At 43.9% G+C, this 20,209-nt stretch overlaps 2 protein-coding genes across 7 annotated transcripts in view; both read left to right on the top strand.

The window, feature by feature from the left end:
- LOC120521855 (NACHT, LRR and PYD domains-containing protein 12-like) overlaps positions 1-20,209 on the top strand; it is a 1,152,437-nt gene that overhangs the window by 1,010,724 nt on the left and 121,504 nt on the right. The window lies entirely within an intron of this gene.
- Positions 1-20,209, top strand: part of LOC120521894 (selection and upkeep of intraepithelial T-cells protein 5-like) — a 100,023-nt gene that overhangs the window by 1,297 nt on the left and 78,517 nt on the right. For all 4 annotated transcript variants that reach the window (XM_039743187.1, XM_039743186.1, XM_039743190.1 and 1 more), the window contains exons 2-4: positions 3,659-3,730; positions 15,358-15,705; positions 19,078-19,359. In XM_039743187.1, the coding sequence (XP_039599121.1) occupies positions 3,659-3,730; positions 15,358-15,705; positions 19,078-19,359 (702 nt within the window). The remainder of the gene's footprint in view (positions 1-3,658; positions 3,731-15,357; positions 15,706-19,077; positions 19,360-20,209) is intronic.

The raw sequence follows: 20,209 nt of genomic DNA, 5'->3' as shown, positions 1-20,209 counted from the left end.
AAATTCTGGCCCCGGCTGATTTCTAAGTGAACTTTGTGTGTCCTCCTCATGTTCCTTGGGCTGCTCTTCCCTTCTTCACAGGTTAAGGTTAGTCACTGATGCTAAACTGTCCTCATGTGGCGTGGACGCTTATGGTGCACCGGTACTCTGCTCTGCTAGTATTTTATATCAGTAGATGTGAACATAATAGATGGGGCTTTGGGCGCAATGAACAGGGCAGCTGACAAGCTGCACCACAAGGTGTCCTTATATTTAACACCAGAGAATTTGAAAACGTGTCTTTTCCAAGCTATATAAATAGAAAAGTATTTGAATTAAGTGTGGAGTTAAAACTGATAAAGACCCTATTTAAACAGAACAGTAAAGATCCTCAGTATATCAGGTGAGACAAGTCAAAGTGAGCTGATCAGGTCCTGCTTCCTCTGACTTAGTTTATTAGTGCAGGAGTTTCTTGGTCTTAAATTGTTTTATTGCAAACGTTGACAAGAGGGTTCCATGGTACCCAATAGGCACAAATGACTGACACCTCACAATTTATTTAGACAAAACAGAAAAGTCTAAGTTCAGACTACTGAGCATCTACAAATCTCACATGGCGGAGCTCCTTCTGGTGGCTAGCTTGCAGTGAATTAACCCTGGTGCTCCTGGTCTCTCAGTCCCTCTGGGCTCTGCACCTCTGACGCCACTCAGTGGTATTTGTGGCTCTTTGTTTCTGGTGACCATTGTGGTCATGGCTGGCCACAGTTGTCTGGCACAGTAGAAGGCAGACAGCCTGGCTAATGCTGCAGAAAAATGACTCTATAATGAGATGGAGTCCTGCATGAAAAAAGGTCTGGTTCATATGGAGCAAGAAGATACAAGGAGTCTACCTAGACAATTAGGAATATACCATAAAGGGTGGGCAAGAGTCCAAAAGACCCTCCTGGGTGACAGCAGACAGTAAAATGTCCATCACATGGGATATTGATTTAAGGATTAAGTCACAGAGTACAGCCTTCATCCTCAGCAGTTTTATTTATTCTGGGAATTAATCAGCATTCCTTCAGGAGCTCACAGTATGCTGTGCAGTTTAGGCCATCAAAGGCTTCCTGTTTAAAGTGGGGCTGCCAGGCACTAAGTGGGATCTCTGAAAGAGAGACACAGTTCAGGTAAAGGGAGAGAAAAACTCAAAATACATAGAGTGGCCAGGTGCAGGAATGACAGGTCACCAAACAAGTGAAAAGTTGGGACATCCCATTTAATGAAAGGAGTCCAAACACAAATCATGCCTTTGACATCCCTGTAAATAGCCGGAGTACTAAAGACTCCTCCTTCTTATATCACATGAACTGGAAGGGGCGGGGCTAAATGCGTTCACTGGCCTGTTTCTCAGTGCTGCAGATAGAGAAGGAGAAGATAATGTCAGTGATGGCACCCCCTCTTACCATGACAGGTTAACACGTACCTCGAATGAGCCTGTGAAGAGATCCTCTGACGTGCATGCATGACAATAGCTTCTAAGTTACCAGAGAAACTAAAGTTTACAAAATTATTAGGAAAGCACAAGTCACCATCTACACAAAAAGCAGAACTGTGAGCCTGTAGGTGATTATGAGTGTGTACCAAAAGGTAACATCTGACGTGCTCCTATACATGAATTACGGTAAACCTTAATGTTGTACTCATTTGGTTTTACACCATTAACATGTCCAATTATTCATCAGTTTAAATCAGGATGAGTGATGTCCAGCTCAGTATGATTTGTATCCCCAGCTCCATAGCCATCACTGAAGCCCTCTCCTGTACATTCTGTGGGTGGGTGGACAGGCCATGTCTAATAAGTAGAGTCTCCCTCCACGTGTCTCATGAAGAGAAATTCTCTATTTGAGTGTTGGTTCACAGCAGTCAAGAAAATGAAAGGATAAAGTCAGCTGAGGGAGAATGAATCTGGTGTTCCTACATGGAGGTATGTCTTAGAGAAGCAGCAGAAAGAAGTCCTGAACAAATGGCCTGGTTGTCTTTCTTTTAAGCTTGTGAAGTGTGGCGGGCGGCTGGGTCCCATGCCCAGCTGGGACCCCCCTTCTACTTATGTTCCGGGGGAGCAGCCATGGCCACCTCAGTATCTCTCCTGGGATGCTTGGTGGAAGCCTCCCTGGTTGATGATGGTGCCTCAGTTTCCCGCAGAGTTCCAGGGGAGATGCAGTTCTCCACAACCCTGTGGGGATCTGGGGTGGCCGCCAGGGGGTGCTGCAGGGATCCTGGAGCCAGCATGGACACCTCTACAGCCTCGCCTGGAAGTGCAATTAGCAACAGGTGATCAAGCACTTCCGGGTGAGCTATAAAAAGGGCCAGAATTGGGAGGAAGAGGACAAGGTTGTCTGGGAGGAGTGGTGGTGCCAGAGGAGAAGTGTTTTGTGTTGCCTTTAGTGCGTTTAGGACTGTGTGCTGCCTGTGGGGTTCACAGGGAAGACGTGCCCCACAGGTGAAGAAAAATAAAAGTCTTTGTGCTTTTACAAGTGCCTCTGTGTCAATCTGTGCCAGGTTGGGCGCAATATAGGACCTTTATCACAGAAGATACACTGGATAAGATCCTACTGGGCAGCACAGTGTGGATTTTATACCACTAAGCCCACATCAGGGTACCCAGTCTCAGGCGTTGGGGCCCCTGACCTTCACATCAGTCACAAAGTCACTTGAACACATCATGTCCATTTTGAGAAGCTGAGGAATTCTGTACATTCCATTTCAGGACACACAAGGAATAAATGGACATGACCGGCAGCATCATGTCACCTGGCGATGGTGCTATCTTGTTGTATCCAGCAGGAGGTGCTTGTTTTCTAGGACTGTGTTCTTTTTTGATGCAGAACAGACTTGAACTAAAGAAAATTAGATATATGTATTTAACTTGCTTTAAAAGATAACTTCCACTCCCAAAAAATAGCATTTATACATCCATATCCACATTGTGCACCTGTCCTAATCATTCATGGCTTCGGCACACCGTGACTCTGGCCATATAATTGTATTGTTCAGCAAACAGCCGCATCAGCATTTCAAAAAGCCTGCCTGTGTGTCCTTCATGTGTTCTTGCCTATCTCCCTGCTGTTTCTCCCTGTCATTGTGTGATTTAATACCCTAATGTGTTTGGAATAAGCAGCACAGATCGCAGTGGCACACTTAAGACTTATGACTACATTTGTCTGATTCATTAGAGTGCCTGCCTTATTTATGAAGATGTGTCAGAAACAGGAGTGTGTGGAGCTTTTAACAGGATTTGTCTGGAAAGCAAACACAGGGAAGGACAAAGGTGTAGCACTGTCACTAACCTTTTCTCTGTTTGTCCCTTAAAAATGGAGGAGGAGAAATCCCTGAAAGACATCTGAGGTCACTTCCTTTGTCTCACAAGTCCCACCCCTTATGGTCTCAGCACTATATTAATAAATTTACTGTCAGGAGCTGGTGTTCATTTCAGCACCTGTGCAGCCTTTTTTTATTTTGGCTGAATGTCATCACTTTGTACTGCACGATTATGTGGCTTCTTTTATCCTCTGAACCACCTCATTAAATGGAATATCCTTTGGTACCCCAGCCCTCACTTTATTCTTGTTTTGTCCCTTCAGAGCTGTCATACTCATTTCTTACCATTTGAATAAACCAAGGTTTTATTCTTTTGCAGTCATGAAGGCCCAGAAGAGATGGAGGTGCCTTGTCTTCTTTCTTCTCCACTTGACACATGTCGCCTGGACACGTATGTGTTTGTATGATTTGAGTTTCTAACTTTATACAAACAGTGTTCTCCCTAGCATCTTTTAGCCAGGAGCTCCACCTGGCTAATTTAGTTGAGTGCCCAGCTGTCATCTCACATGACATTGTGAGATGACAGCCGCAGATCTGCAGACACAGGCAGATCTAATGATCTGCAGAGATGGCAAGGGACGAGCGGACGGGTGGGAAAATATTGCTAAAGCTAATAGCATGGATGAGGTGGAGCAGAGTTCACAAGCGAAGAGTATAGGGAGGTGGGGTTTCGAGAGCGGCCTGTACATGGTAATAGCGGGGGCAGAGCAGCTTAATACAGTAGCAAGGAGTATAGAGAGGTGGGCAGGTGAGAGGGGGCTGTACATACTAATAGTGGGCACGGAGCGGCAGTTCACAAGTAAAGAGGATGTGGAGGTGGGCGGGCAAGAGGAGGACTAATAAAATAAAAAAAGTCTAGTTGAACCAGCCTGTCAGATATCAGAAAAAGGGCGTCAGGAAGTGATATCTCTGTTCTCAGCGTCAGGGCAGTCTGTATAGTGCGGCTGAGCATACAGCAGCTCTCTCTTGTACAGTACATAGCAAACCTATGTGTATATACTGTATATATATATATATATATATATATATATATATATATATATATATATATATATATATATATATATATATATATACAGTATATATATATCTACAGTTGTTTAAGCATTAGGTGTGTTCTGTGTGCAAAAATCCTTGTAGCACTCACTGTGGTTCCTGTTTAAAGTGACCCCATCTGCCGTTCTTATATTTGCACATATTTGGACTTGCGTCCATATCGCAAAAAGTGTGCAGAAACCCTTGCAACACACACTGTGTCCTGAGCAAAAGTTTAGTCACTGAATTGTTGAGGGTTTTGTACGGAAGCGTATTAGGGCCACGGTGAAAAAAAAAAAATACGGGCAAAGTGAAGAAAAACTATATGTCGAGAATAAAGTCGAGATGTTGACTTTATTCTCAACATTTCCACTTTAATCTTGACGCTTATGACGAGAATAAAGTCGACATGTTGACATGTTGCTACATAACTTATGACGGGGTTTGAGAAAATCTAGTAAATTAAACATTCATTTTAAGATGAAGTTTAGTTTACGATGTTCTACTTTAATGACAGACTACGAACATGTCGAATTCAATCTTGAGATAAACGGCGAGAATAAAGTAGAAATGTCAAGAATAAAGTGGAAATGTCGACAATAAAATGGAAATGTCGACATTATTCTTGACATAAGCGTCAAGAGCTCAAGCGCATGCAGAAGGAACTCCGAGTCCAGCTCAGGGCGGCGAAGGAGCAGTACAGGAGAAAGCTGGAGCAGAAGTTGCAGAACAACAGCATGAAGGAAGTTTGGGATGGGATGAAGATCATCACTGGCTGCAGCTCGAAGCACGGTGCCACCATCGAGAGGGACGTGGAGAGAGCAAACTAGATGAACAACTTCTTTAATAGATTTGACCACCCTAACCCACTCTCAACTCGGAGTACTGCATCCACCAACCATCCTTCTGCTGATACCAGCATAGCAGAGACATCCCCACCCACAATTACAATCACAGCAGCGCAGGTGAGCAGAGAGCTGAGGAGACTTCGTGCCAGCAAAGCAGCGGGTCCAGATGGAGTATCGCCACAACTGCTGAAGGCCTGTGCGCTGGAACTGGGGAGTCCTCTACAGCGCATCTTCAACCTGAGCCTGGAACAGGGGAGAGTCCCGAGGCTTTGGAAAACATCTTGTATCACTCCTGTCCCAAAGGTATCACGTCCTAGTGAGCTGAATGACTTCCAGCCTGTTGCTCTGACGTCACATGTGATGAAGACCATGGAGCGGCTGCTGCTTCACCACCTGAGGCCACAGGTCTGCCACGCCCTCGACCCTCTGTAGTTTGCATACCAGGAGAAGGTGGGAGTGGAGGATGCCATCATCTATATGCTACACCGATCCCTCTCCCACTTGGACAGAGGCAGTGGTGCTGTAAGAATTATGTTTCTGGACTCTCTAGCGCCTTCAACACCATCCAACCTCTGCTCCTTAGGGACAAGCTGACAGAGACAGGAGTAGATTCATACCTGGTGGCATGGATCGTGGACTATCTTAAAGACAGACCTCAGTATGTGCGTCTCGGGAACTGCAGGTCTGACATTGTGGTCAGCAACACAGGGTGCGCCGCAGGGACTGTACTTTCTCCGGTCCTGTTCAGCTAACATACATCAGACTTCCAATACGATTCGGAGTCCTGCCACGTGCAAAAGTTCACTGATGACACTGCTATTGTGGGCTGCATCAGGAGTGGGCAGGAGGAGGAGTACAGGAAGCTAATCAAAGACTTTGTTAAATGGTGCGACTCAAACCACTTACACCTGAACACCAGCAAGACCAAGGAGCTGGTGGTGGATTTTAGGAGGCCTAGGCCCCTCATGGACCCTGTGATCATCAGAGGTGACTGTGTGCAGAGGGTGCAGACCTATAAATATCTGGGAGTACAGCTGGATGACAAATTGGACTGGACTGCCAATACTGATGCTCTGTGTAAGAAAGGTCAGAGCCAACTATACTTCCTTACAAAGTTGGCATCCTTCAACATCTACAATAAGATACTGCAGATGTTCTATCAGACGATTGTGGTGAATGCCCTCTTCTATGCGGTGGTGTGCTGGGGTGGCAGCATAAAGAAGAAGGACGCCTCACACCTGGACAAACTTGTTAGGAAGGCAGGCTCTATTGTAGGAATGAAGCTGGACAGTTTGACATCTGTGGCAAAGCGACGGGCATTAAGCAAACTCCTGTCAATCATGAAGAATCCACTGCATCCACTGAACAGTGTCATCTCCAGACAGAGGAGTAGCTTCAGTGACAGACTTTTGTCACTGTCCTGCTCCACTGACACACTGAGCAGATCGTTCCTCCCCCACACTATGCGACTCTTCAATTCCACCCGGTGGAGTAAATTCTAACATTACTCAAAGTTATTGTCTGCTTTTACATGCATTTTTATTACTCTTTAATTTAATATTGTTTTTTTGTATCAGTATACTGCTACTGGATTATGCGAATTTCCCCTTGGGATTAATAAAGTATCTATCTATCTATCTATCTATCTATCTATCTATCTATCTATCTATCTATCTATCTATCTATATTAAAGTGGAAATGTCGACTTTATTCTCAACATCAGCATCGAGATTAAAGTGGAAATGTTGAGAATGCGTACCTGCCGTGCAAGTGTGAACTGAATATCCAACAAGCTTTCCCTTTCCCACTCAAAAGTCTTATTCATAGGTACTTTACATTTTTTTCAAACGTTTTACCAACATGAGCAAAAGAAGCGTTCAGAAAACAACACTGCTCAGTTATTTCAGAAAAGAGACGTCACAAACTAATGAAGATGTGGCGTCAACTCCTCATGTGGCAATTTCAGACAAAGACATTGCAGAGGCTGGTCCATCAGGGTTCTCTTCAACACACACTCTGCCAATTGATAAATCTAAGCACTGCTTATCCAGCATAAACAAATAATGGTTTAAAGATTTTGATTGGCTAATGGTCAAAGAAAATGTTATATGGTGCTCATTGTGCACGAAATATTCAAACAAACACCCCCAAGGAGGGGTTACTTTGGGTAAACGTGCCATACACAAGAATTCGAAAAGAAAGCTTGCTGGACCATGAAAAAAGTAAAACGCACATTGAGTCTTCTGCTGACCTTTTAGGAAATCATGGACTAGAGCAAAGTGGAAATGGTCAAATTGAAAGATCTGTATCTGTGTTAAATAACTTACAGAGAGATGCCTTTGTGGGAGCTTTAAGATCCATGCGTTGTTTGGCAAAAAATGAGTTACCACATACAACGTTGTGTGAAAAGCTGTTGGAACACTGTAAAGAAACGGGTTGTTTCTTTTTACAACATTTTAGTATTGGTAAAAATGCACATTACACCTCTGAAAGTATAATGCAAGAGCTGCTGGATGTCTTAGCATCAGAAATAAAATCTAACATACTGAAAAATATACACACAGAAAAGTTTTTCAGTATTCTGTGTGATGAAACCACAGATATCTCAGATGTAAAACAATTAATTATTTACAATAAATATGTTTGCCAGGTCACTAAAGAGGTCAGAGTTAGTTTTGTATCAACCCACAATATGATTGATGGCAAAGCAGAGACTGTAACCAACACACTGAGTGAGACTATGGACACTCTAGGCTTGACAACTGCTAATCTGGTTGGACTAGGGTCAGATGGAGCGGCTGTTATGATTGGGAAACAGAAAGGTATGGCAAAACTGCTTAGAGATAAAATATCTGGACTCTTGGTCAACTGCCACTGTATAAAACCACCGATTGGCCCTTGTAAGTGCCTAAGCAGCAGCTGCTGTACCTTATTTAACAAAACTGAACATCTTAAGGCAGCTATTCTATTTCTTCCAAAATTCTTCAGTTAGGATGGCTGATTTAACGGAAATTCAAAATATTTTGAACAGTCCCCAGATTAAACTGAAAATGGCCAGTAACACTTGATGGCTGTCTGATGACTTTGCAGTACAGTCACTACGACAGTGTACGATGAGTGATCTCCTTGGAGGGCCCAGATCCTGAGGACTTTAATTATGGGAAAGCTGCAGACAACTGGGCCTCTAGGAAGAAAAGAAGAATAAATATTTAACTGAAGACACCTTCTGCATATGCAAGTTGGCTTTGAAGAATATTTTAAAAATTTTCTTCATTAGGTTTCCTATACTTTTTTTCATTGTTTTCACTTTTCTTCCCGACAGCGACAATTCTTGTGCCTCTTGGTTTATGTCATAACAATTGTTATTTAAAATTTTTGTTAGGGTTGCAGGATCCTGAATTGGATACTTCTTAAATTTAATAAAAGTATTCTGGCACAAGTGTCAAACCTTAAAAAAGGATGTCATATTGAGCTTTGGAAAATAATTAATAATAATTAACTAATAAAAATGGTGCACATTTAATTTTGACCACCACCAAATTTCCCCGTCCTGCCCCACCCGGCTACTTTTTCTTGCCACCCGGCTGGAAAAAATTTCTGTGGAGAACACTGCAAATAACTTTCTGCTTATAAACAGAAGTTCTTTCTGTTGCTAGCAGATTTTATTGTAATTCTTGTTTGGTCTTTCTATTTCAACTCTAATCCTAATCTAAACTGTTAATTCTGACAAATGTGTTTGTATCAGACAATCTAATGTAAAGAGTGAAGTTGAGAATAGATAGATAGATAGATAGATAGATAGATAGATAGATAGATAGATAGATAGATAGATAGATAGATAGATAGATAGATATTCAACATAGAGTCATGAAAAGGTTTGGGGCAGCCACCCATATAATTGGTTTCCTGGCTGTAAAGTCGTAAAAATTAGTACAGCACAGATGTGCACAAAACTGAGTCCAAAATAGAACTGAGGGAATAGGGAAAAGGTGAAGCGCTTAAAGGGGAAGACAGGAAGTGAGATCATAGTGGTCGGGCTCATGAAGGTTTTCAGCCATTGGTTCGAGCCCGGACGTGGCATCACAGGGTCCGGAGCCGGCAAGGTCTCCTTCCATAGACTAGATCTCGGAAGAGACGTCAAGAGAGCCAGGTAGAATCTCCCGTGAATGGTCTACAGGAAAGGGGAAAAAGAGTCAGTGCACTCTGCCACATTCCGGTATGCCTCGGATCTGCCCTTACTCAAGCCATTTAACTGCCTCCCATGTGCACGTATGTGACACGCCCTCAGCCCAGACCCGTTGGGTCGGGTGACCCTGACAGAGAGGTCGTGAACCCGAGAAAGAGCGTCAGCGATGGCATGAAAAGCATCCCGGCGATGAACGAGCGAAAACTTCTACGGCTGGAGGTGAAGAAACCACCAGGTGACCTGCGTATTCGACTCCTTGTGCAGGGTTATCCACTGTAAAGGTGCATGGTCCGTGACAAGGGTGAATTCCAGGCCCAACAGGTAGTACCTAAGATGAGTAATCGCCCATTTAATCACCAAAGCCTCTCTCTCCACTGCTGCATACCTGGTCTCACAGTCCAGGAACATGATGGGGTGTTCCACACCATCAACACTTTAGCTCAGCACGGCCTCCAGGCCTGTGTTTGAAGCGTCCGAAGGCAAAGAAATGTTAGGTGCCTTCAAAATAGGTGCGGATGTAAGGGCCTGTCTTCTCAGTTCATACCACAATGTTTGGGGCCCTCTTCTTTGTCAAATCAGTTAAGGGCGCCGCTCTCTCCGAGAACCGGGGCACAAACTGACGGTAGTACCCCGCTAACCCGAGAAAGGATAGGACCTGCCGCTTGGTTCACGGACGGGGCCATATCAAAATGGCATCTACTTTGGAGCTCTGTAGCCTCACAGTACCGCGACCCACCAGGTAGCCCAAATACTTGGCTTAGCTCAATCCAAAGAAACATTTCTTGGGATTAATCTGAAGCCCGACCTCACCCAGCGTCCACAATACCGCTCGGACATGCTGTAGGTGTTCCATCCATGTGGTGGAATAGATGACCACGTCATCCAGGTAGGCGGCACTGTATGAGTTATGAGGCTGGAGCACTTTGTCCACCAGAAGCTGGAAGGCTGCTGGAGCCCCATGTAACCCAAATGGATGGACACGATACTGCCACTGTCTGATAGGGGTGCTAAACGTGGTTTTAACCTTCGCGGAGTCCATTAAAGTAACCTCCCAGTACCCCTTTGTCATGCCCAGTGTGGTCAAATATCGAGCATGTCCAAGCCTCTCGAGGAGGTCGTCCACTCATGGCATTGGATAGGCATCAAATTGGGAAACTTGATTAAGCCGACGGAAGTCATTGCAAAACCTTCAACTCCTATCAGGCTTACCGACCAATACCATGGGGTTGGACCAGGAACTATGATTTTCCTTGATCACACCTAGTTCCAGCATGTGCTTGATCTCAAGCTCCACTTCAGTTTTTTTTTTCCTCGGGAAGACGATATGGGCGTTCTCGGACTATAACCCCGGGCTCTGTCACAATGTTGTGCTCAACCAGAGAAGTCCTTCTGGGGTTTTTGCTCACTACCTCCAGGACAGACAGGATAACTGTTTCCAGCTCCCATCATTGTCTGGGACTTAAAGCCACACCAAAGTTAAGGCTAGCTGTGTGAACAAAGAGTGAGCGGGGCTGACTGGAGGAGGAATCGGGATCCCTGTCCTTCCACAGTTTCAACAGGTTTACATGATAAACCCGCTCCCTCGGCCGACAATTGGGTTGACTCACCAAATAGTCGACGAGTCCTTTCTTCTCCTTAACTTTGTAGGGGCCTTGTCAATGGGCAAGCAACTTAGAGTGGGAGGTAGGTACTAGGACCATGACACGATCTCCCGTGGAGATTCGTGCCACGGATGTAATATCGGACCTGTGCTGCTTGACCCTCTTCCATGTGACTTTTAAGGAGGGGCCAAATCTTACCAAATCTATCACGTAATTGCGCGATATACTCCAATATGTTTGTGGAGGGAAGATCCTCTTCTTCCCATCCTTCTTTTAGAATATCTAATATGCCCCGGGGTTGTTGCCCATACAATAATTCAAAAGGGGAGAACCCCGTGGAGGCCTGTGGGACTTCCCGGTAGGCAAAAAGGACGAGGGGGAGGAGCTGATCCCAGTTCCTTCCATCCTCGCTGACCACCTTACAAAGCATTTGTTTGAGAGTGTGATTAAATCTCTCTACCAAACCGTCGGTTTGAGGATGATACACCGTGGTCTTTAGATGCTTTATTTTAAGTAACTTGGCAGTCTCCTTGAACGTCTCCGAGGTAAAGGGCATCCCTTGGTCTGTCAGGATTTCCTTTGGAATGCTAACACACGCAAAAACCCCCAGCAATTCCCGTGCGATGGCTTTAGAAGTAGCTGAGTGCAATGGAACAGCTTCGGGGTATTTGGTAGCATCATCCACGAGGACTAAAATGTACTTGTGTCCTCAGGCTGAGGGCTCTAGTGGTCCGACTAAATCGACCCCAATTCTGTGGAAGGGAATATCAATCAGGGGAATAGGAATGAGAGGAGCACAGTCCTTCCTAGGAATTTGTCGGCAAGATCTCCTTCCATAGGTTCGGTCCCGGAAGTGACGTCAAGAGAGCCAGATGGAATCTCCCGTGAATGGTCTACAGGAAAGGGAGAAGAGTCAGTGCACTCTGCCACATCCCGGTATGCCTCGGAACTGCCCTTACTCAAGCACTTTAGCTGCCTCCCATGCGCACGTGTGTGAAAATAGATAGATAGATAGATAGATAGATAGATAGATAGATAGATAGATAGATAGATAGATAGATAGATAGATAGATAGATAGATAGATAGATAGATAGATAGATAGATCATTTATTAATCCCAAGGGGAAATTCACATACTCCAGCAGCAGAATATTGATAAAAAAACAATATTAAATTAGAGTGATAACAATGCCGGGCAAGTTAAAAAATGCAGAGTGGAGAGTGTGAGGCAGGCATAACAGTTTATAACTTTGTATAATGTTAAAGTTTACCCCCCCGGGTGGAATTGAAGAGTCACATAGTGTGGAGAAGAAACGATCTCTTCAGTCTGTCAGTGGAGCAGGACGGTGACAGCAGTCTGTCACTGAAGCTGCTTCTTTGTCTGGAGATGATACTGTTTAGTGGATGCAGTGGATTCTCCATGATTGACAGGAGTCTGCTCAGTGCCCATTTGCTCTGCCATGGATGTCAAACTGTCCAGCTCCATGCCTACAATTGAGCCTGCCTTCCCCACCAGTTTGTCCAGGTGTGAGGCATCCTTCTTTATGCTTCCTCCCCAGCACACCACCGCGTAGAAGTGGGCACTCACCACAACTGTCTGATAGAACATCTGCAGCATCTTATTATAGATGTTGAAAGAAGCCAGCCTTCTAAGGAAGTATAGTCGGCTCTGTCCTCTCTTGCACAGAGCATCAGTATTGGCAGTCCAGTCCAATTTGTCATCCAGCTGCACTCCCAGGTATTTATAGGTCTGCACTCTCTGCACAGTCATCTCTGATGATCACGGGGTCCATGAGGGGCCTGGGCCTCCTAAAATCCAAAACCAGCTCCTTGGTTTTGCTGGTGTTCAGTTGTAAGTGGGTTGAGTCACACTATTTAACAAAGTCCTTGATTAGCTTCCTGTACTCCTCCTCCTGCCCACTCCTGATGCAGCCCACAATAGCAGTGTTGTCAGCGAACTTTTGCATGTGGCAGGACTCAGTTGTATTGGAAGTCCGATGTATATAGACTGAACAGGACCGGAGAAAGTACAGTCCCCTGCGGCGCTCCTGTGCTGCTGACCACAATGTCAGACCTGCAGTTCCCGAGACGCACATACTGAGGTCTTTCTGTAAGATAGTCTATGATCCATGCCACCAGGTATGAATCTACTCCCATCCATGTCAGCTTGTCCCTATGGAGCAGAGGTTGGATGGTGCTGAAGGCGCTAGAGAAGTCCAGAAACATAACTCTTACTGCACCACTGCCTCTGTCCAGGTGGGAGAGGGATCGGTGTAGCATATAGATGATGGCATCCTCCACTCCCACCTTCTCCTGGTATGCAAACTGCAGATGGTCGAGGGCATGGTGGACCTGTGGCCTCAGGTGGTAAAGCACCAGCCGCTCCATGGTCTTCATCACATGTGACGTCAGAGCAACAGGCCGGAAGTTATTCAGCTCACTAGCACGTGATACCTTTGGGACTGGGGTGATGCAAGATGTTTTCCAAAGCCTCGGGATTCTCCCCTGTTCCAGGTTCAGGTTGAAGATGCGCTGTAAAGGACTCCCTAGCTCCAACGCACAGGTCTTCAGCAGTTGTGGCGATACTCCATCTGGACCCGCTGCTTTGCTGGCACGAAGTCTTCTCAGCTCTCTGCTTACCTGGGTTGCTGTAAGTGTGGGTGGGGATGTCTCTCCTATGCTGGTATCAGTAGAAGGATGGGTGGAGGGTGCAGTACTCCGAGGTGAGAGTGGGTTAGGGTGGTCTAACCTGTTAAAGAAATTGTTCATTTGGTTTGCTCTCTCCACGTCTCTCTTAATGGTGGCACCTTGCTTCGAGCTGCAGCCAGTGATGATCTTCATCCCATCCCACACTTCCTTCATGCTGCTATTCTGCAACTTCTGCTCCAGCTTTCTCCTGTACTGCTCCTTCGCTGCCCTGAGCTGGACTCGGTGTTCCTTCCTTCTCCTTCTTCATGCTGATCACCGCCTTTAAAAGCCCTTCTCTTCTGGTTCAAAAGGCCCTTGATGTCACTTGTAATCCATGGCTTGTTGTTAGCATAGCAGTGTACTGTTCTTACTGGAACTACAATGTCCATACAGAAGTTGATGTAGTCAGTGGTGTAGTCAACAACCTCCTCAATTTTCTCACTATGTGACCCCTGCAGGATATCCCAGTCTGTAGTTCCAAAGCAGTATCTCAGAGCCTGCCCTGCCTCAGGGGACCAATTCCTGAATGAGCGTGTGGTTGTAGGTAGCTCCTTCACTCTTGGTTTGTAGTGAGGCTGAAGCAGAACCAGGTTATGATCTGCTTTCCCAAGCGCAGGCGTTTTTAACGTTTGCATACTTTAGGTCAATAGTCCTATTTCCCCGGGTGTTAAAATCCACATACTGGAAGAAGGCAGGTAATGTTTTGTCCAGCGTCACATGGTTAAAATCTCCAGAGATTAGCACAAGCGCCTCAAGGTGCTGCGTTTGTAGTTTAGCAACAGCGGAATGGATGACGTCATTCGCTATCTCCACCTCCACCCGAGGAGGGATGTAAACAATAACAACAATCACGTGTCCAAACTCTCTGGGCAAGTAATAGGGATGCAGACTTACGGCCAACAGTTTGATGTCCCTGCAGCAAGTGGAGATTTTGACATTTACATGTCCAGAGTTACATCACCTTGTATTCACATAGAGAGTGAGTCCTCCTCCTTTCCGCTTCCCACAGGTATTTGTGTCTCTGTCCACTCTAACTGTGCTAAACCCAGGTAGCTCCACCTTAGCATCTGGGATGGTAGTTGTTAGCCATGTTTCACAAAAACACAACAAACTTCATTCTCTATACGTCCTGACATTTTTCACCAGCGCAGCTAGTTGCTTTCTCGCTAGTCGCTTGGCTTTTAGCTTAGTGCCGGCTCTTCTGCCACGATACGATCTTCTTACCTCATCAGGTAAATAGGGAACCACACCGGCGTGGGTATTTGTTCTCAGCGTTTGAAGTTGATTACCTGAATAGATGAGTCTCTGCGTGTAAAAATCCATCTCCAAGTAGTAAAAAGTAGTAAAAAGTGTCCGGGGAACAAGTCCACTTAAAAAAAAGTGGTAGGAGTGATCAGTGAAATAGAGAAAAAGGTAGAAAGATAAAGTTGTACACAGAGCTGCTGGAAAGGCTGCCACTCGTGGCGGCGCCTGAGTCATAGATCAAATTAGGCAGAGAATCAAAAACTAGAAGTGAACTTTACATCAGTATGGGTTTGAAGCAGACAAGAATGCAGCGTTTAGTCTTCATCTCACACATTTATTTACAGGATTTGTCTTTATTGTGGACTAACTAAACACGTCTTGACACTCACTGCAGTCTTTTGTGGTTTATTTTCAGAGAAGTTTCAAGTCATTGGACCTTCTTCAGCTGTTCTTGCTTTTGTTGGTGAAGATGCCACCCTACCTGCCTCACTCTCACCAGCTATCAATGTTCAGGGGTCTGAAGTGAGGTGGTTTCGTGATGATTTCTTTTCTCCAGTACTTTTATACCAGAATCTCCAAAGTAGACCAGAGCATCAGATGCAGTCATATAAGGGAAGGACAGCACTGTTCCTAGAAGAGCTCCTGAATGGAAACGTGTCCCTGAGACTCCAGGATGTCCGTGTTTCTGATGGTGGCCTCTACAGATGTTTAGTGGACTCTGGACAATATAATGAGGAGGCGCGCATCACTCTAAATGTTGAAGGTGATTGCTTTTTTTACGTTACCCCTCTAATGTCTGTGGTATTCTTCAGGGATGCACAGAAGCCATTTAGTGTTTCTATTTTTGCCATTGCAGATACTTTGATTACCCAACCCACAGATTCACTCATAATGGTTTTCATGCCTTGATGACCCCTCAGGTTATTGTCAAAATTTACACATTATGGAAACTGATATTATTTTTTCTTCTATGGATCTTGTGAAAGGATTCAAATGAACACAAAAAGAGGTTGGGGGCAGCTGGCCATATACTTGAAATTGACTATCAAAAGCGGAAATTGTGGTTCAAAGTTTACAGACTACAGTCCAAAACAAGAACAAACAGACAGGCTTTAAAGTCAGACAGGCGATGTGATGTCATTGGGGCCGGAATCGGAACTGACTTCATTAGGGCCAGAACCGAAAGTGATGTCCTCGAACCCTGGTGAAATTTACCATGGCGGTCTGCCGATGAAAAGAGAAAGGATCACTGCACTCTGCAATCCCCTGGTCTGTCAAGGAATTACCTTCATTTGAGCCTTTTAGCTTCCTCCCATGCGCACGTGTGTGACAATCTCAAAGGTGCTCACATTTTCATTGTGTTTGTCCTTGAATAAATGTGATTGTGAAGATGATTTTAAATAAGAATGGGTTCTCATGCTAAATTCACTGTATACTGCCTTGCATTGTCTCATTTACACCAAAAAGTAAATTCTGTTTGTACATTTTTTCAGCTCATTTTTGTTTTACAAGGCATCATTAATGATTGTTACCAACACATGACTAACAAAAATAAAATTAAAATTAAAGACCAAATAATAAAAACACATACACAAAAAGTGAGCAACACCACAACGTAATCGTGACACATTTTAAAAACAGGACTTTACAAATCAGGGAGTACATTGTCACCTTTCTGATGGTGGCAGCTTAGGTGGGCTGGGATGAGGCTTCTCTGATATTGGCATTTAAAAAGTAGGGTTAGTGCCTAAAGTAAAGGATGAAATGGCTACTCAGAATATGGGAAACACTTTGAATGATATCAGTAATCTTCTGCAGAAAAACAGGGACGGTGGCATTTTTCAGTGGAGATGAGAATGCAGGCTTGAGAGAGGGAGTTATGTATACACCTCAGAAAGTAAAGCAGTAGAAGAAGTTTAGGAGCTGGGAAAGGCCAGCATCATATTTAAAGAACTTTAGTGAATCATCAAAGGATATCCCAGTCTGTATTGTCCCAAATGTCCACAGAACTGAAACGTCCATCTCAGGTGAGGTTTGGTGGGATGGCCATTTGTAGTCAAACCCTCTATAGTAACTTATTGAATGAGCCAGTTAGGATTAATAACAAGATTATCACGGGGCTGGTAGATTCAGGAGCCTCATAAAATTGTGTAATTAGTGCATTGGTGAAACTTTTACGTATACCACATGTGCCATTAATGTAAAACTCAAAATTCCTTTAATTCATGGTAAACCCCTTCTTATAGGAATCCTGGACTTAATAACACCATTCTATTAAAATGACCAGTACAGCCCTGAATTCCTCACTTAACACTAGAATTACCAAATCCTACAAAAAAACTTGTAAATCCGTCCCACCTTAAATCCCTTCACACCTCTCTGTTAGTGTCTTTTGTCTTGTAAATGTATCGATCAACACAAGCAGCAAGCAGCCTGCTATCCCATCACTCCCACCAACACAGAAAGGGCAGAAAGTTCTCTTGGCTCAAGCCTTGATTATCAGGGTGTGAAGTGCTGGAATTTTAGAGGGGAAATAAGAGATTGTTATTTGTAACACATACATTTCATGTGTGTTCCGTGTGTACAACAATCTATGTGAAAACATCAGTAATACGTACTGTCAGTCCATACATTATGTGTGAGAATGTGATCAACTCTATTGGTAACATATTACAACTACTTTGTTGTGTTTAGCAAACAAAAAGTATTAGGGTTACTGCCTACAGATAATATGGCTGCCCTATTAACTGATTACCAGATGCTCAACTTTCTAAAAGTAGAATTTATGCATTGTCTGAACACAAAAATTAGTCAATATCAATGAAAGTTTTGAAAATGGCGTTTTTAGACAGTCGAACATTCTGATTGGGGCAGGTTTGTATGTCATTAATGATGCTGATTACTGGGAAGTAACTAAAATTACAGTGAAGAATAGTTTCCCCTAATTGTAATGGACATCATGAATATTTAGTAATGCCATGTGGATTGGCTGACACCTCTTCAGTATTCCAGTCATTTGTGAACGATGATTGTCATGATGTGCTTCGACACTTTGTATTAGTATATGTGGATGATATTCTTATCTTCTCCAAAGACTTTGATATGCCTGTTTAACATGTCAAGGAGGTTTCACAGCAGTCATCTTTTCTTTAAGATCAGGTGCTTTTTCTGCAATAAAAACATTGCTCATTCTGGCTTATCAATGGACCAGTCCAAAAAATAACTATATTCCACTGAAAAGTGCCGGAATGTGTGAAACAAGTAGAGAGGTTTTTGGGGTTTGCTAACTCATTTGGATGCATTATTAAGCATTTCAGTACAATTGTTGTACCCAGGACCTCACTAACTATGAAAGAACACAATAAGTGTGTTTGAAATTGTGAAGTTCCAACAACATTTGAAAATCTCAAGCAGCAGTTCACTGTTCTTAGACACCCAGAGCCATCCCTTCGGTTCATTGTAGAAGTGGATGTGTACAGTATCGAGATAGGAGCCGTTATTTCTCAGAAATTCTCAGATACGTGTCTTGGTTCTGGAGAACCTGATGAAGGAGGTAACATCTACCAAACATTTTGCAGACCTCAAGTGTAAAACTTATTCAGAGTATAAAGTGGGGTAGACAACATGAGACATCCGCCAGAGGATTCTGTCCTACAAGCTGGTACCGCCATTCACTGGGCCACTGATGGTTCATTAAGGGGCAGTTCCTGGTTCTTTAAGACTTGAACCACCATCTCATTTCACAATTCATCTGGTCTTTCATGTCTCTTTTTTAAATTTGTTCTTTTGAGCTGTTGATATAAATGTCCTGTTCCCCCTCCTTGAGTGCCAGTGGGTGGTTTGGAGGAATCTGAAGTGCAGTACACTGTGATCTCTCACTGTAGGGGTTCTTGAGTGGATTATTTGGGCCTTGACCCTAGGCTACTTTCTGCACTCCATACTGTAAACTGCACTGTAGAATGTGGTTATGTTATGGTTCTGTGTACTTTAACATTTTCTGGGCACCTGTTTCAGCTTCTTTTATTGTTTTCAGTTATTAATAACTATGGTGCTGTTTCTGTTTCTCACAGTTTTCTACAATGTCATTTTTATAGAGTGTTTCTCCACTCATTTTTTATTCCTTTTCTCTTCAAAGTCTTGGGAAGTCAGCCTGCCATTTCTCTCAGTACTACAGAAGACCAACAGCCCAGACTGGAGTGCAGCTCTGAGAAGTGGAGCTCGAGACCAGAAGTGAGCTGGAGAGACATGAACGGCGTAGATGTGACGTCACAGTCCAAGTTAACATTTAAGCGGGACATCGAGGGTCTGCTAAACATAAGCAGCGTCATCCCCATCAAGAAGGAGTTCAACGTGTTCTCCTGTCTCATGAGAAGTAATACGACCAAACCGGCCTGGCAGTCCAAAATGGGGGTCTACAGTGAGTACTCAGAGGTCACGGACTTATCCTCTCAATGACTTTAGAAGTACTGTGAGTTTAAAAAGACCACTGAAATTTTACACCAAAATGCAAAGAGCAGAAATTAAATGAGGCCTTGGTTTATTGCAGTATTAGATAACCTGTAACATACACCTAACATGAAAGATACCAACTAACCTCTTAGGATGTTTTTTGATGGTGGATAGGAAAAAATGTCGAAATCAGCTATGCACCTGTTACTTTTAATCTCTTACCTTTCACACTGTCCATATTGTACCCTTTACATTGAACCACTAATAGAGGACATCACAAAAGCATCCTTTGAACATCTTAAGGTGCTGCAGTTAGACAAGAAATATTCAATCTTAGTGCTCAGCTTGCTAGTAATCAATCAGACAGAGATTTGCTTCAAGCTTTTACTTAAAAATCGTATTTATTTGCATAATAACCAATAGCAGCAAACATATACAATATAAAGAATTATACAACCTGGGTGGGGACATGCAGTCGTCATTCAGTCCCAGATGGCTTCTTCACTTTACTTCAAAGAAAGATTTCTTGCCAGAGTGAGAGCTCCTTTCCAAGTGTCCAGCAGCTAAACGAAAGAGCTCATGAATAGGTCCGTTTTCAAGTGTTAGCAGACCGAGAAAGCGTCCTCTCAAAATGAGCTGTGCTCTTTATAAAAGAGCCAGAAAAGCAACTGAGCTAAAAGCTCCATGAAAGTGTCCTTTCAGCTGAACTGAACTGAGAGGACTCTGTTCAAAAAGTCTAATAAAAGGCCAAATGCTCTGACATGGAAATGCAGGAACTGTTGTAGTTTTTTAATGCAGAGCAATGTTACTGAATCATT

Source organism: Polypterus senegalus, chromosome 2, assembly GCF_016835505.1.
Source record: "Polypterus senegalus isolate Bchr_013 chromosome 2, ASM1683550v1, whole genome shotgun sequence".
NCBI lineage: Eukaryota > Metazoa > Chordata > Cladistia > Polypteriformes > Polypteridae > Polypterus > Polypterus senegalus.
Note: the sequence above shows the minus strand (reverse complement) of the source record. Positions and strands in the feature narration are given on the sequence as shown.